Here is a 17,972-nt window from a genome sequence, read left to right as displayed (position 1 = left end):
CACCTTTGCTGTGTGTGAGGCATGAATTTTCACATGAAAATCTTGCCTTTAGTGAAGGGTTGTGCACATCACCTTAAAGCTTAAATATTACAAAATCAACTTGAATATGTGCTTTTATTTTAAAATCTGAATGTTTCTGCAGATGAGAAGGTTATTTAATTTTCAAATACTCACTTTGGGCCTCATAATTTGTCAGGGAGGGGAAATGGGAAAAAATGTTTTTCTGAAAACATTTTTTTTCAAGCATAAAGCTTGGGGCTTCTGAAAAAAATTCTATTTTTTTAATATTTGAGCTAGCTGAGTGGAAAAAGGTAAGCTTTCAATATTCCTTTTACTTACATTTCTCTAGTGAAGATTACTCAGAGCAGCTTAAATAAAAATCAAGAGATTTGTCACATATTAGCTCTTAGGGAGGCAAATATTTTTAGAAAAAAAAATATTGGAGGCTTAGCTTGCTGCATTTAAAAATCACCTACTATTTCTGCACGAAAAATGACTTTCTGGCAAATATTTATACCTGCCTTGGGTCCAGTGCAAGGAGAAAATACAGCCCAGCTCATGGTCTTGCTGCCCAGACCTTAGAATGCCCTAAAATTGGAATTTTTGTGAGAATATATTCCTCATTGCATGAGCTTCAGATAKGGTTTTACTTAAGGAGAGAACTTAATGAGAAATATCTTGCTGTGTGACTGAGGGCTGGGTTTGACTCCTGCTCATTTCGTTTGAAAAATCAGGATTTATTTATTATTTTTCTGGATATGAATCCTATGGTTGCAATATTTGAACAAAATTCTTTTCCTTCACGATCAGTAGAGTGGCATCAGCAAGAAATAGAGATCACTGTGTTCATCAGCTACAAAACACTTCATTCTTACTTTGCCCACTGAAATAAATTAATTTAATAGTCCAAAGAGCTGCAGAGGCTCCTTTGCTTGTGTGTGGACATTGTCATCCTTTAGGAAGCGGATTGCTCACTTTATATTGGCTTTGTGGGTAAATATTCCACCTTTTACATTTGAAGACAGCCTGATAAAATACGAGATTTTCAAATTTAGCTTTCTAACACCTCAAAGAAGACAGAAAATAGGAAACAGGCTCGCTGAAGGAACTGATGGTTATCGATGTCTGAATGAATGTCCCCTTTTTTGATCCCCTCTGGCTTGAAGGCAAATCCGAGCACACCCAGAGCAGCAAACCCTGGCGAGTCATGATTTAGCAGGCTGCACTGCTAAGTGAGAAATGCCGTCATATAACTGGCATGAAAGGGGTTTGACATTAAGCAAATGAAAAAAAAATAATAATAATTCCAGAGAAAGCGGCATTTTGGTGAATCCTAACCTAGGCGAGTATTGGGGAGACTCTTTGGAAGAATACATGGGTCCTTTGGTTGGATACTTCTTATGCCGGGGAGTTGAAGGGGGTGGGGGACCCACAATCATATCTATCCTGGCAAAGTAAATAAGAAAAAAAAGACACCAGCAAAATGCATAATGAAGCAACACGTAGAGAAAAGTTGGTCAGAGAAAAGTCGCAGAAAGAGACAACTGAAAAACAGAAGGACAGGGAGAGAAAGAGAGAGAATTTGAAAATATATTCCGCTGGAAACAGAAGGCTCTCTCCTACCACCTGGTTGTTGGTGAAAAACCAGAGTCTTACCCAGGTCAGGGTAAGGTTTGGAGATTTAAGCACCACTGCAACATTTATAGGAGCTCCCCCCACCCCAGATATAACAGGCAACATGCTTTACCCTCTGGAATATATTTGCATGTGTGTGGCAATATCCCATTGAGGTGGCTGGATATGAAACAACATATATTCATTCTCCTTTCAGTTCCAGTGCTAGAGAACACATCCTCAGCTAGTTCAGGAAAGCATGAGCTGCTGGGAGCCGGCGAGGAACGCTGCAGGATTGGATAACTCAATGAATGGGGACATCCATGGTTGGCAAGGTGTCAGGATGGAACACGAGACAATGTGAACACAACACTGAAAAGAGCACATTGCAGACACAGTGACAGAGGCTTTACTGATTAAAGAGGAAAGTGCATGTAAACACCCCAGAAATATGCCTGGATGCAGCTTTAATCCACCAAAGCCCTGGCTGGGGGAGGTCAGAGCCAGCCCTGCTGAGCTGAGCTGAGCTGAGCTGGCAGGGAGAGCACAGGGTTTGACTGATGAAGGAAAGGGGGATTAAAATATCTGCTCTCCAAGGTGCTCTGTGACCACTTCCCCACCCCAGGGGGGCAGGGTCCAGCCCAGCCATGGCCTTGTCTGCAGGGGCCCTTTTGGTCGTGCTGGACAGCTGAGCAGCCGTGGGAGCTGTTGGTGCCACAGGGTGACCCCAAAGGGGCCTGCTCCCATCACCATCACCAATCCCCTGCTCAGTGGGGACAGCGAAACCAGGGAAGCTGCCTGGTAGTCTTGGATCCCAAATCCTCCCTTTTGAAGCACCTCCTGGTCCTCCTGGCTTCCCTCTGAGGGGATGGGTGACAGCCTTGCCCAGTCCCAGAACCTCATCCTTTGCAGTCCCACAGCTACAGCTGAGAGGAGAATCTGGTTTGGTCTTTGAAAGCTGCGATTCCTTACCCCAATCTCCCCAAAAAGGCAGCCAACCAAACTACTTTGGCTTTGCAGCACATCCCCCTGCAGGACTGGGTGTTGAGGCAATCTGCCACGGCTCTCAAGGTGCTGGAGACTCGGGCATCCCACCTGGAGCCAGCAGAGATGACAACCCCAATGTCCCAGTATGGAGACAGCATGGAGGCCTCTCATTTCAGGTTACTAAAGTTAGGAACCCTCAATCCCCTCCTCCTCCTCTTCCCTCTCTATATTCAGCTACACATATTGGATCTGTAATCACTGAATACGAATTCAGTACTGAACAGGAGTGTGAGGCTCAAAGAGAGGAAATTCTCCAGGATATTTTGGTCTCCATAGCAAGGGAGAATGTTCCTTCTGGGAAAAGCACAGTGTGCAGCAAAGCTGAGAAAGTTACCTCTGCATCTTGAGCATCAAAAATAGCAGAGTTAAAATGGTCTCTGAGAGAATCATGGCAGAACAGAGATTCCTCTTTTTTCCCAAGACAATTTTCCTATTTCATTCCTGGGGTTCATGTCAGCTGTTTGTATACACAAACAATTTTTTTCCCTTCACATTTTCTGTCTCTTCCAGGGACTTAGAGGGATTGGAAATTTAAGGAAAACCTTCTCTATGGCTTCTAGAGGAAGCTGGGCTGCCACAGCCATCAAAGGAAGTGATTTTATTCTCCAAGTGTAAAAGCAAACGGTGTATTTTTTTGACTGGAGATTGCCCATGGCCAAGTCCTGCCACTGTTCCGGGTGTCCTTCAAGCTCAGCAGAACTGGAGCAACTTCTGCTGAGCCAACACAGCCAGGGGTGTTGGAGGCTTGGGGTCTGCTTTTCCACCATGGCTCAGGGAGGAGTGGTCAGACTAAAAGATTTAGCTCCAATCCTCGGTACAAGGAATCAAATTTATTTGTTTAGGTTTGGTTTTTTGTTTTTTTTTTTTCTTCCAGGAGAAACAGGAAAAAAAATGGAACCTTCTCGGTTCCATTTGTTCCATTTTCCACCTTCCTTCGCCTATCAAAATGAACACATCTCCCCCTAAAATCTGAGCACAGAAGCTGAAGTGCAGCTCAGCTAAACCCCACCTACGTCGGTGGGCTTGGATGAGAAATTCCCATCTGCATGGATCTCCAGCAGACTGTGCCATTCCAGGAGGAATTCCTCCTGAAGTGCCTTAGCATCCCAAAGGAGGGAGGGAGCCACTGCCTGCTCACTGCTCTCTGTGCCAGGACCCCAAATTTCTGTCCTATCAATCCCAGAAAGGCCCCAAATTATCCACCTTGAGACTGGGGCACCAAACCTTTGCACCCTGTCAGGAGCACCATAGAGACACCCACCCACCTTTCCCATGGGATGCACTGCAATGCCAAAATCTCCCAAAATAAAGCAGGAGGATGAGCCATGATTTTTGTACACCCTGAGAAGGGCAGTAAGGTGGTTTTAGTGGCAGTCCCTGTCCTGCTTATCCCTGTGGGTTCCAGCCACAAGCACTGATGTTTTCCTTGAGGATTTGTCTTAGAAAGGAAAAAAAAACAAACTGCAGCTGCAAAGGAAAGTATCTCTCCCCTAGCAATACCTCCACAGTGAACAAAAAGCAGTGGAAAATGAAGCAAAGAGAGGGGTCTCTTGCCTGGCCTGAAGGTTTTTAATCCGGGACAGCATGTCCAGGTGGCCAGCTGAGTACTGCTCGATGACATCCATCACGTCGTAGGGACGAAGGCTCTCCTTAAACTTGCGCTTGGAGACGAGAAACCTCATAATGCTGCAGGAGACGGAGAGCAAAATCATAACACAGTCCCTGGGTGCAGCCTGACCTGCTTAATGGCAGATAAAAAACACTGCAGCGAGCTGCTTTGGAAGGAAAACAGAATAAGTCTGTTTGGGAGAGGATGAAGCAATAGGAGAGGGGAAGGGGATTGCGGGGGCTGAAGCCCTGCCTGCGACAGGGGGTCCCCGATGCCCCTCGGACTGTCATCTGTGCATGTGCTCCCTGCACTGCTTTTATAAATGTCAGCATTGGATCTCAGAGCTGGTGAGAACGGTCATTTGGATGCATCCCTGCGGGGGATTTTCCTGTTTCTCCATTTATTCCTTCCCTAAGCAAAAATTGCCTTTCCTGGCAGAATTGTCTGTAAAGCAGGACAGGCCACCCAGGGGAAAAACAGCCTGCAGCACACACATGTCAGCGTTTGCCACCACTTTCTCAGGCTTTACACTTTTTATTTTTCACTATAATTTATTTTTCCGGACTGCTCCCCCTGCTCCCTCTCTTACCACACTGCCCTGATGCTGACTTTCAGCCCTGGTGTCAAATCTTCTGTCACAAACTCGCAGTTGCAGCTTTTGTTCTCATCAGGAATGTCCTCTCCAGGGAGGCTTGCTTCTGGGTTTGAGACAGGGAAGGATAAAACAAAACACGTTATTATTTTCCGTGCCGGTGTCGAGTGAAGGAGGATGATGCAGATCGCAAACTGCAATCCCAGGGGAAGCAGCAGAGCAGCYTYTGCTGAGCATCCAAATGAGAGCAATTCCCAGGATGTGCTGAGGTGACATTCAGCAGTGTTAACTGCGGCTCTCACCCATCTCTACCTCAGTGAATCCCAACATAATTTGGCTTGGAAAAGCCCTCCAAGATCACGGAGTCCAACCATTCCCCCACCACGGCCAAACCCAATGACCAAACCACGTCCCCAGGTGCCACATGGAGATGTGTTTTTAATCCCTCCAAGATGGTGAATCCACCATTGCCTTGTGCAGCCTGTTCCAGGGCCTGGCCACCCTTCAGTGAAGAATTTTTTCCTAATATCCAACCTAAACCTCCTGTAGTACAACTTGAGGTCATTTCCTCTTGTCCCAATGTTTGACTCTTCCTCCTTTACCCATCCTTATATACAGAATAGAAATATTATCAGGGGTGGAAGAAGGGATTTTCTTGCCTCTTTTTCTTGCCTCTTTCAACTAATCATTGCTGACTAGTTTGGGTTGGAAGGGACCTTTTAAAGTCCCTCTAATCCCACCCCTTGCAATGAGCAGGGACATCTTCAGCAGGACCAGTTTGCTCAGGCTGCTCCAGGCTAAAAGACTGGGAGGGGAAGGTGTCCCAACACCTTGGCTGGCAGCTCTGCCATTCTTAGGTGGAGAAGGAGAGGATGTCAGGGCCTGTAGGGAGTGTTAACAGCTTGCATGGGAATAAAACACCACGTCTTTAGCTGTCTTGAGAAAAAGAAGATTGGAATGTAGAACTGATAATGCAGGTGGCTTACAATTATCAACATTACTAATACTGTAGCTTTTGCAAACCTACCAATCCTATGCTGTTGAGTAAAAAGTGACAGCCTCACTGACCAATGTATGTTTGACACAAATGYATGCACTGGTTGCTAAAGTGGATAAAAGAGGCTTGTCCCACAATAAAGTCCTTCTTTCTTTCTGTTTTTTCACCCACTTTTTGTGTATTTTGTATCTATTCTTTTATGTCGGCTGTCTAGCCAACAGCGACAAGGGCCAGTTGGGAATTTGGGGTGCAGCACAGCCCCCCGAGCCCTCACCTTCCGAGTTCTGCCGCGACGCCGCTCCCTTGATGCGGAACGCTTGCCGGGCTCGGCTGCGGTCTCCGAAGCTCCAGCTCTTGGGCACTTTGCTCGGGCTGTCCTCGATGCTCTGGTCAGCGCTGGGGGACCTCCTGATGCCCTGAGCCTGTGGAGAGCCTTTCCCTTTGGTGCCAGCACCGCGGGGACTGGAGAAGACACGATCTTTCAAACTGACCTTCTGACTGTTCAGAGAAACACGTTGAAACAAAGACAAAAAGGAGACAGCAGGAGGAGTCATTCTGGAAACCACGCAGTCCTTCCCCACCAGCCATTAGAAACCAAGAGCACTTCCAAGCAGCAGTGACATGTAGCTTTGCTGTTGGCTTTTCTTTTTTTTATTTTCTTTTCCAATATATATTTTTTTTTTTTATTTTTTTGTTTCAAAGAAAGCACTGTAGAAATGTTTCCGTCATCATGAGTGAAATGGGAATGATTCGTAAGAGAGAGAGAAAATAATGAGGACTTAAACAGAAGCCCCTCATGGGATGCCAGGGCTGGAGGGACAGAATGACATTAACAATGAGGTTATGAATCCTTAAATCACTGATCGACTCCGATCACGAGTTAGGAAGCTTTTCTTTCACAACTGCCTTCCAAAACACTATGACTAATAAGAAAACAGCAATTAAAAAAACCCCAAACCATTATCTTAAACCTTTTATATAAACAGTTCTCTTCTGGTGCTCAGATCTGTCCTTTCCCTTTCTTCAGCTCCTGTGTTTCCTCCCTCTTTAAACGTGATCTGCCCCTTTTTTATATTCCAAGGAGTTCCTCTTTATGCAGCCATACATTGAAACACATAAATACAAACACTTCATTGTGCAACTCCTTTGCATCCTACAAAAATTCCATCTAAAAGCTATCTGCCATCTCCCTGAAGGTCTGCTAGAGGTGTCATAAAACATGTAAAGCAAAATTTTACAACTCCAGAATATGGCATTTTACTGCCTTTTTTTTCCTACTAGAATCCTTGCAATTATGGTTTGCAAAGAAGCTCTCTCCAGAAACGGAGATGATCTCACTGGGAAACAGTGACCACCCAGCTCTAATTAGTTTCCAAATTCTGAAATCTGCAATTAAAGCCTTCCACCCAAATGAAGATGTTGAATTTTCACGTGCAAATTTAAGAACAAAGAGATTTTGTGAATCTTTCTGAATCCACAAACTTTACAGAGATAGCATTAAGGAAAGCAGACTGCAAAACAGTTTTGGATCATTTTGTATTTTCTTACCAGCAGTCAATGATTAAACTCCACTGATTAGAGGTTGGACAACCAGTGCAAGGCACTTGCACAAAAAGCCAATATTTTATGTCTAGGTGAAAAACTGAGTGAAGACAGGGATTTAATTCCCAGCCCTCTGCACCATTGCAGCAGCCACTTTGCATCATTTGCTGCAAACGCTCTGCCTCAACTTGCGCGAAGAACATTTCAGAAATTTTAATTTCYACATCACCAACCAAAGACCTGCTTTTTTTTTATGGCGTGCCTTTCAGCACCACCAAACTYAAAACTCACARSCACTGAGTCCTYCTTTGCCTTCAAAACTGGCACGAGRTTCTTCAATCAGAACTCGGCCGCTGGTTTTGAAGCAAAGCAAAACGCTGCTCCMTTTTCCCGGCTGTTCCCTGCTGACAGGAGCAGACACCAGCTCCAGCCAGCAAAGGAAGAAGATGTGACTCSAGGACACTCAGGGAGCAGATTTGTCGAGTAAGAAGGTGCTATTTTTACAAAATCACTTCACATTGCGAGACAACAAACATTTACAGGGAGAGAAAGGTGCTTAGGCAGCGTTTTGCAGAGTTGTGCAGGGAGGGCATCCCTTAGGCTGCAGGGCAGGGTTGGCAGCAATTCCACGTTGAAAGATGGATTGGAGAGAAAATAAAATCTGCTCACGACCAAGTTAGAGAAAATGGAATTATTCCAGTTTGAGATGAATTTTAAAATCAGGTGAGTGCTGGGGATTTGATTTCCAGTGTGGTGTCCACCTGCAGGGTCTGTCTGAAAGCTCTGGGATCAACAGACCTTCAGCAGAGCTGAAATCCAGGTTGGAGGTACAAATCCACACAGGAATCTGGGAACAAGCACRTGCCTAAACACCTTTCTGGGTGTAAGCCTTCGTTACTAATGCTACCAAAATCATCGTACATAATGAGCCAAAGGTTTGAAAAAAATTCTCACCTCGAGTTTCTTGGATTAGAAACCAGAATTAAATTTTGCCATTTGATTCTAAATAGGCCAACTGGATCTTTTTTCTTTATTTTTGTTGATTTTACAGAATAACATTTGTTGAAACCACTGTGTTTCAGTAGTATTAATACTTTGAATTACCATTTTTAAAAAAAGTTTAATAAAAATGCATTAGCAACACAGCAATATTCAGGATTCAAAGGGATCTCTTTGTGCCCTATCCTCTGCTGAGTTGCTCCCATCACCAATCCCAGCATAAAACCAGTTGCCTTTCACTGGGTACAGCAGGGCCTTTTCCTCGGAGCCCCTTTTCCATTCCCACAACAAATGTGCTACACACATTTGCAGAAATCACAAAAAGCAAAAAAAGAAAGGGTTGAACTTGGTGAGGGATATGAGCAAAGAGTTTCAAGCTGGACAGCATGAGGTGCAACACATTATAAAAATCTCACAGAAATCTGATGAACAATTAAGATCTGGGTGTTTTTTCCCCCAGGTACTCACTAGGGGAAAAAAACAAACACTTGATGTAACTTCTTTGTTTTTACATAGACGACACGAGACACCATGAACAATTTATTGAATTTTTCCTTCTGCCATGCAATTCCCTCATTGGAAACGCCACCTGGAATCACATGCAAGTACAATCCCTGCAGAGGAGGATGCTGYTGGGGTCTGCAGGAGCTGGTAGGAAAAAATACCCCAAAGAAATACAGACACATATAGGGATATATGTTGTCAGCTAATCCAAGATCATGTTCTCACTCAACCAGAAAACCATGCAGAGGGACGCAGAGTGTCTCAGAGAGGTGGTGTTGGGATGTCACTGGAGAGGGTGATGAATGAGCCTCATTTGAGTGGGGGTGTTGGTGACAGGAAGGTGAGGACAGCAGGAACCCAGGCACACACACAGCAGGGACACAGTCAAAGGGCAGGAGCTCTGCTCATGCCAGGGGAAGGGGAGGCAAAGGGAACTGTGGCTTTGCCACCAGGGACACAGATTAGGGGAAGCCACAACAGCCTGAGAGTTTAATTTATTAATTCTAGGTCCTCATAATGCCACTCCAGGTGGCATCTGTGAAAACAGATTTGATAGCAGAAAGTCACCTTTCCAGGCTGACTGTGGAGAAGGTTTATAAACATTCAGCTTTTGACTTGAATTTAACAAAGGATAGAAACTGAGCTGATTTTCCTCTGTTGCCAGTCAAAAAATGAGAGTCCATGCTGGAAAAACAGGATGGTGTTCACTGCTCTAGTGGGTTTTGCATTTTGGTTAAATCCAACAGCCCAGCACCCAGCAGGGAAATGCTTGAGAAATGACCTTCAAAATGAGCTGCCATCAGCCTCTTTAGGAAGCCAGGGGTTTGAAACCCTCTGCTTTGGGGCTCATTCCAGTTCTTTATAGTATTCAATCAGCACTTTTAAAAAAATGTGGACTCATTACATTAGCAGTAATTTTGGATCAATAAAAAGTATCAGTTGTAAAGTCTTGTCATTGATTTTAAACTGTGCTTGAGCCATTACTTCATTTCCTCCTCAGCCAGCCAGAATGAGTTGGACTGCCTCGGACTCAGATCTCTGCATCCAAACTCAACCAGTATCAGTKCTCATTTTTCTGAGAAGCTGTGGCCAGGAGAAAAAGTTTGTCTTCTGCTGGTAAATGAGGGGCTTTTTTTAAATTGAGAGTTTGTGCTGAGCTCGTGGCATATAAGAACATCTCATTAAAATGAGGTAAAAGTGCCAGGAGTGAATAATGGCCTTTGTGACTATCACTGGGCTCCAGTCTGCTTGCTGGTGGGAGTAAGAGGCAGAAACCAATTACTGCAGACATGAAGGAAAGAAAAATAAAACTGTGTATGCAAAATTTGCYGTGACTAAAACAGAAACTAAGAGAGGAGCAGGCTCAAGCCTGKTTTGCCTCCAGTGATTTCAGAAAAGCCATTACTGAAAGGTGAATTCAGCCTAGAGAATGGAGCTTCTAGAAGCAGAGAATAAGGGAACCAAACATCAGCCAGTGATCATGTCATGGTGAGTAATCCCTCTTCTTCTCCTCATCCACCACCACGGTGCCAGACCAGGATGGCAGCCCCTGGCACTGTGATGGCAGAGACTGGAGCTGCTCCATCCCTGCAGCCACCATGAGCACACAGAGCCTCAGGGGGAAAAGGGACCCTGCAGCCAGACTCATACCTGCAACCTTTGCTGTCCTGCAGTTTTCTGTTGTAATCACCCATCTCCTCCTAACTCACAGCCTTCTTTATACCCAAACTGATGCTGGCTGCTGTCAGACACCACATCAGCCACATTCTGCCTCCTCTCCCAGCCTTTTGCTGTTTGCCAGCTCAGCTGATCTGCTACAGGAGCAAAGCAAAGCAGCCAGGCTGCACCTCCGAGCTGGYTGATCATTCCTGAACAAACCTTYAAGGAAYCTGCTCCTCCCAGAGCCACAGACCMRTYSAGGGSTCTGCAAACACCTTTCCTTCACTGCTCTGGGTGCTGCTTTTTCCCACTGTGAGGTGCTCTCATCCCTGAGTGTGCTGGGAAAGTCTCTTACAAAGCAAAATACGAGAGAGCTGATAATCTGGCTTGGTTTAGTTACATTATTGTCTAAAAATGAATGTGTTAYTGCATTTATTGACTAAAGATCATTGGTTTAGTACATCAAGAAACCGCAGCTTCTAAGGAGTTTCCTATTAATTTACCTACATTGAGTTTTCCATGATTGCCTCATGGTTTGCTGTTATTTCGTTATGTGCATYCTAGATGAAGGCTTTTAGCACTCAGCCTGAGCTGCATCAAAGTGCTGGCTTCTGCCCCAAGGGTTTGTGCAGTGGGGATTGTTGGCAGGCACCCAAGGGTCCAGGCAGACAAGACATTTGAATTATTTTCACGCCCTTTCACAGTTAACCCACAGTTTTACTAAAGCACAGGGTGTATAACACCGCATTCAGAATGGATGAAGGTAACAAAGATGTCCTTTGTGGCTTCTCCAAAGTTCAAGACTCCTTTTTGAYTGGAAGAACCACAGCCTGTAATCCTCCTTTTCAGGGTCTCCAATAGATTAAGAAGATATTGAAGWAACACTTTGTTACATCCTCCCTTTCCCTTGCAGAACTCAAGACRGGGGAGATGAAATGAGGACCACAGTAGGAAGGAATTCAGTAGAAAACAGTAAAAAAAAAAAAAATTACACTGGCTTTAGCAATTAAAAATCCATGCCTATGCAGACATGCAAGGAAGACACTGAGATCRGAGTGGCTGATTTTCCAGAAAACAGAACTAGACATGGACAGGTGAGAGGACAGATCACGAATAGCACTGCTCGCTTTCATCTCTGCCAAAAACAACCTCAGTGTTAAGCAGCTGAGAGGAGGCTTCCTCTGGGAAAGAGTTCCTGCTCACACTACACCTCCACAGATAAAACAACCTCACCTGGCAAATGGAAACACCACAGAAGTCAGGATCCCTTTTTTCAGCTAGGCTATTGACCAAATCTTTGCCATTTGTCTAGAAATGCTGTGCAATTGATGATCACTCAATATTCACCCACCCTTCTCAAGGCTAACCTTCAAGGAAGGCCACATCACCACCAAAACGTGTAGCAGGAGGCTGACTCAGAGGTTCAGGATATTTATCCAGGTGTGAAGGATTTCCTACCATGGAGAACTGCTTGTTATGAACCCTAGATCATGCTCCATTCCTCTTTGTTACCCATTCAGAGATGGGATTTACCACTCTACTTCTGAGCACCTGGTACACGCAAACCTCTGCCATGAGTCCTACCCTCTAGACTGACAGAGAATAAAAGTAGCCAGCAGGTCAAAAAATAGCAAGAAAAGAAAAGAATACGAGTTGAAACAGTTAATGAAGAAAATCAGAGATACATATACTGTTAGAGCTGCAGTTTTACGCTTTCAGATCTGTAGTTTGTTGGCTTTCTGAGGGATACAGAGACTGGTGATTTTGAGAATTCAAACGGACTCCAAAAAAGAGAGAGCATGCAAAAATCCGAGTTCACAAACATGCGGCATCACTCAGTGCCCTGCCACTCGTGGGCTGTCCGCCTGCCTGGCTGCGGGGCGAGGAGCTCGGGGGGTCCCCTGCCAGCATTCACAGCATGCAAACTCTGGGCAGCGGGAGCTCAAGAAGGTGCATGTTTGCTGCTGAGGAGAGGTGTCTGGGGCGGGGGCAGACACTTTTCTGGTGCAGGTGTGGAAGGATTTCTGCACGAGGAAGATCGGATCTACGCGTCTGTGTCTRTGGCCGTGGGTGCGCTAAGGGATGCTCGCTGGGAATTCCCTGAAAACCCCTGACGGTTGTCAGCTGGATGAAAGAGATGCAAACCCTGCTCCAACGAAGCCCTGAGCTAGAGCTGGCTGTCCCCCTCAGGGTCTAGAAACAGAACCATTCACAAGGCCATTGTCAAYGCTCAGGGGAGCCCGTGTCCCCTAGGTCTGGCGGGACAGGCTGAGATTAGTCCTTCTCTAGCTGCGTAGTAGAGGTGCTAGATAGGCAAGCTGTGGCTTCCAAAGGCCACCAGGCTAGGAAAGGTCAATTTGTCATGGTCAGAGAGCCAAAGGGATGGTGACTGAGCAGAGGCAGGAAGCTGGTATTTCTCATGCTGCTAACTGGACATTGCTGTACAGCGCAAGTCAATTTGCAAGAATTCCCTGGACCTTGAGGAGGGATGGAGTGATAGGGAGGAAGGGGTGTTTAAAAAAAATTTTTTTTTTTAATTTTTCTTTTCTTTATTTTATTTTTTTTTAATTTTCCATCATTTGTTACACTTCATTTCCTGGCTTCCTCCCTTGCTGAGCAGACACTGGCTTGGCTAGCCCAGCCCAAATTCCCCATCCTCATCTCTCCGCTTCGTGTGGTCTGCACAAGTGGCAGCCAAGGAAGGCTCTAATTTCGGGGTGGGCAGTGGGGAGGCTCTTCCACCTTTTTTTACTCATCTAGTACCTCTATTAAGCAGAGAAGTGATCAGAACGGGTGGTAGCAGGGTAGAGGGAGAATGAGCCGTGCAGCTTTTGATTAGTTTCGTGCGACGCATTTCCCGTGGTACCTAGAGTTTCCTGAGCAGCATCCGCATAGTGACTCTCTGCACGGTTTGCTCTTACTGGAAATGAGGGGAGAGTAAAAATTAGACCTGGAAGCAAATGCCAGACAGGAAACTTTTGATTACGGTCTCTGGGTTTAAAAGACAGGTGTTTTGAGGGCCGGGTTCATGACAGGATTGTTCTGTTTGGGTGTTACGTGAGATTAAAAAAAAAAAATCAAAAATCAAGACGGTTTCTGAATTTTGTTTCACTGTGGTTAGTAAATTTGATTGTTAGAAATGAGGCATTCTGCTCATTGAGTTGGTGGCATCAGTTTATCTACAATTAACTGCAGGAAGATTTTTCAACTGTATTGGAAACAAAAAACCACTCTGTTTTTCCTCTAAATAAATAAAAGAACCCATAAGTTTTTTTTTTTTTTCAAATTGTGTAAACCATGGAAAGCCAAAACATCACCTTCTTTTGTCAAACAATATCCAAAAATCTCAAATTTCTTCTTTTTTTCCCCCCCAAAAAAAATCCCACTCACAAAGAGAGCTWGTTAATCTGTGAATTATTTGCACTTTTCATAGAGGAAATAGCATTATAATAAGCCTGCATTTTAAAAAAAGAAAAAAATAGATAAAAACAGGGTGTGGTGCAGTCCCTTATGGGAARGGAGTTGAACATCTGTGTTCACACATCTGGTTTTGGCAATGCTTTTTAGACAGGCCCTACCACGTCTGGGGATTTGCTGACTTTGAGGAGGCACCACCCCAGCTCCATCCCAAATGACTGCTCAGGCACTGCCCTGCCAGGGGATCACCACCAGGACCAGGGTCCTCCACGCCATGGAGCAGCCCTCTTCTACCTGTGGAAGGGGAATGTCGTGGCCCCATCACCCCACCAGGCCACCAACCACCAGCAGGCAGCTCGTGCCAAACTCCTGGGCAGACTGGAAAGGCTGAAGGGCATCAAACCCCGATATCATTATCAATCGGAGGAGCTCRTGGGCACAGCAAGCTCAGCCAACACCACCCTGGGCACCCTGGGGACCCCTCAGGTGCCCACAAAGTGATCCTGCATCCCCAGGGGCCRGTGGTGCTGCCAGGGCTGTCCTGGAGCTGGCGTGGGGGTGGGATATGGAGCATGCAGAGCCTCGGGGAGATGCGTGGGTTTCTCTCCTCTCAGTCTCCTCTGCAGTCCCTCCAGAAAGATGCAGCTCCTTCCGTGCAAATAATCCGCTCCCCTAAAGGCAACTGATTATTTCCAGATTACTGTCAGTCCCAGCATGAGTCTCTGGCACTACTCGAATTGGTTAGAAGGCCAAACACCAGCCCAGGCTCATGTGGCCCTTGGGGTTCCTATGACTGACCCCAATTTCCACGGGCAGTAGAGGTTGGAGACACCTCGGGCATCCTTGGCCGGATGAGCAGGGGCCCACTGAGTCAACCAAAGGCATCCTCCAGTGCGTACAAAAGCCTCAATCACAGCCCTGAACAGAGAGCTCGGTGTTGTGTGTATCTCAGACAGACACGTACACACACTGAGAGAGAGATATACACACAGATACACACACACGGTACAAGGGACCCCGCCCCAAGGGACCCCCAGCACATGGCCAAGGTCCTGCAGAGCTCACTGGGGTCAAGGACAAACCACAGCCAAGAAAAACCTTCCCAAGAGGTTCCTCTCATTGCCTACAGCACTCAACTCATGCTGGACAAAGTAATCTGAGTTTTAGCTTCCCAYATCCCTGGAACCCTTCTGTTTCTTTTTCTCTGATGTGAATGTGTYATTATGATCATTTGGTTCATTGATTTTTAGCTTTTCACCCAATTGCATTTTGCAGAGTGCAAGAGGAAGAAATGTGGTCGTGGATGCCTTCAGATGTTTCTCAGACCATCTGTTAAAGAGCATCTGAAGCCCACATTTCACACAAGAGCCTCCATAGCCCTGGCTGGCCATGTGTCTGTCTTCTTGACATTACAATCAAAGCAAAACAAACAGAAACGAGRTGCCACAGCTAATTTCCAGCCTGATTAATGGAAAAGTAATCATCCCCCATTACCACTCTGATCTGCTGGCTTTGTGGAGCAGCAGGGGTGAGAAAAGCCCCAGCACAGAGCASGCCTCCTTCCCTGGGGATAGGAGGGAGAGTGGATTTGTATTTGGAGCCTGCAGTGAGGTCTCAGAGCTGGGATGGGTCCCAGTGTCCCAGCAGCCCAGGCAGCCCTGGGGAGGGACAGGGTGGACACAACACCCCAAGTGATGGGCAACAGGAGGCTCTGAAAGCRTTTGTTTTCCTAAAGGGAGGAAAATAAAAAGGGGGGAAGAGGTACATAGCATGTAGGAAATGGCCAGCATCKCTTCTGCCCATCACAGCCTGGGCTCCACCTGTGGCAAGGTGAGCTCCTGGCTCCAAGCAGGTCAGCACAGAGCATTCCCAGCACTCGGATGGGGATGCAGACAAGCTCGTGGTGGTGGAAAAACAAAGCAGAAACCRTAGAGAAAGGACATAACCTGTGTCTCAGATCAGCTGTCCCATTTTATGCCAAGRCTAAATCCAAGGCCACCCAAGAGAAATCCCAGGTGACCCCGAGCYTATGCCACCTCCTCACATTCTCCCACCCTGGGCAGCAGCTCTCCCAGGGCTGTGTGGGCAGAAATCAGAGAGGGCAGGACCCCAACAGCCACCCTGAGCACTGGCAGAGTGCTTGGRATGCTCCCTGCCCTCGCAAGGCAATGTTTGTCCTGCACAGCACAATCCCATGTGCCATGTCAGCATCCCTTCTCTAAATTAAAACATACTAAGGTGAAAAACAGTGGAAGAGCTCTTTCTGCTCCATTTGCTTCAAAGACTTGTGGTGTATGGATAGGAAATCAGCCACTCCCTACACATCACTAGAACAGGAGGAAGCTCCAGCCATCTCCAGGTGTAAAACTGTATTTCCTCACAGCGATGGAAATGCAAAGTGGCAAATCCTWCCCCAGCTGAAGCAGCAAAGTGTGGAGCTGGGGTCTGCTGGGAGAGACAATTCATCCCCAGGAGCTTCCTGAGTGAAGCATCAGCAGCWAGTGGGTGATTAACTGTCAGGTGGGCAGAGAAACAGGATGAGCTCTCTTTTCTAAGGGCAGGATGACACACTGAGCATCACCGGGAGGCTGCTGCAAATCAGAGTGGGTGGAAGATTTTGGGATGTGAATGTAAAAGACCCAGAAAATTTTATTGGGGAAAACCGGCGATTTGGGCTCTTCGAATGCAAAATTCCTTCCAGAGGTCTGAGATGTTATCAGATGGAAGGAAAAGGACAAGGGGAGCAGGTGGAATTGATGTTGTCCTGACAGAAGAGAAGGAAGGAGCTCTGGTGCTGCCATGGCAGCAGAAGTGAACGATATGGGATAAAATCTGAAGCTCTGCACTGCAGCTGCAGACCCTCAGCTTAAGCCCTCCTGGGCTGGGGTTTAGCAACAAAACCCATCGGTGTCACAAGAGWCAGATGCACCACAGGAGCAGGAAACAGCACTTGGAAATGATTCTGATGAGGGACCTAAATATAGTAAAAAATACTCTGGAAAGGACAGGGGAGGACTATTTTTACTTCTTTCTGTGACATAAGATTGAGAAAGTAGAAATGAACAGAGAGAAACCTGCAAGCTCTATGAAGAAATATTATACATAACCTAATGTTTCAACGAAATAAATATGAATCCTGCAAAACACATTCAAAAATTAGCAATAAGGCTAGTGAGTCAGAAATTAGACTGTTTCTTGTGGTTGCAGGGATGCTGGTGGGTGTAACCTTGATAGGGACTGACAGACCTCATATTTCCTTGGCTATGAAGCTGATGGGGCTGAACAGCCCAGATTTTGTCTCATTGCACTCTAAGAAATGTGGATTTACCCTTTGATGCACCCAAAGGGTATCACTGGCTGAGACAGGGTAGCAGAGCAGCCAGACCCTGGGATGAAATTCTGACCCTCCTGATGCCACAGGCAGGTGGCCAAGATTTCAGCCTTGGTCTGCTCCCAGAGAGCCCTTCCCAAGTAATGCTCCCTGCTTTAATAATGCTGCATGGATGCTGCCTTCACTCGAGACCTCGAGCAGAAAAAAAAAAAAGAAAAAAAAAAATCTGGATAGTTGAAACATGATCTTGGAGATTTGGGTTATTTGGCAGGAAAGTAGATGGAGTGCTACAAAGGTTCTGCTTGCAAAGAAAAGCTCAAATGAACAACAGAAAAAAAGAAAAGGGGGGGAGAGGGGGAAGGAAGGAAAGATGAAATTTTCCACCCTTCAGTCAGCACTGTATCTACCCAGATATCTTTGGTTGGCTTTTATGCCAAGGAAAAATTAGTTTCTGGCCTCTTATAAGCTMAGAGGCATGGCAGAGAGGTACATCTGCAGAATGCCAGGCTCTGGCTGTACTTCTGAAAAATGTATTCATTGTTTACAAAATTCAGGCTGTAAGCTGTGATTTGAGGAACGAGATGGAAGATCTGAAAGCCAAGCAGATGATTTCCACAGATCATCAGTTTGTGTCTCATCACCCAAGAAAAAAAAAAAAAAA

At 46.0% G+C, this 17,972-nt stretch overlaps 1 protein-coding gene across 1 annotated transcript in view; it reads right to left on the bottom strand.

Moving 5' to 3' along the window:
* Window positions 1-1,338: 1,338 nt before the first annotated feature.
* LOC130573462 (potassium voltage-gated channel subfamily KQT member 2) overlaps window positions 1,339-17,972 on the bottom strand; it is a gene marked incomplete at its 3' end in the record, with an annotated part of 58,550 nt that continues 41,916 nt past the window's right edge. Inside the window, exons 12-16 of the mRNA XM_057365898.1 lie at window positions 13,430-13,483; window positions 6,134-6,357; window positions 4,860-4,968; window positions 4,216-4,347; window positions 1,339-1,446 (exon numbers count right to left, since the gene is read on the bottom strand). Of these exons, the coding sequence (XP_057221881.1) occupies window positions 1,339-1,446; window positions 4,216-4,347; window positions 4,860-4,968; window positions 6,134-6,357; window positions 13,430-13,483 (627 nt within the window). The remainder of the gene's footprint in view (window positions 1,447-4,215; window positions 4,348-4,859; window positions 4,969-6,133; window positions 6,358-13,429; window positions 13,484-17,972) is intronic.

Source organism: Malurus melanocephalus, unplaced genomic scaffold (genome assembly GCF_030028575.1).
Source record: "Malurus melanocephalus ecotype Western Australia unplaced genomic scaffold, MMel_1.1 scaffold_59, whole genome shotgun sequence".
Classification (NCBI taxonomy): domain Eukaryota; kingdom Metazoa; phylum Chordata; class Aves; order Passeriformes; family Maluridae; genus Malurus; species Malurus melanocephalus.
This window is presented reverse-complemented; position numbering and strand designations above follow the sequence as displayed.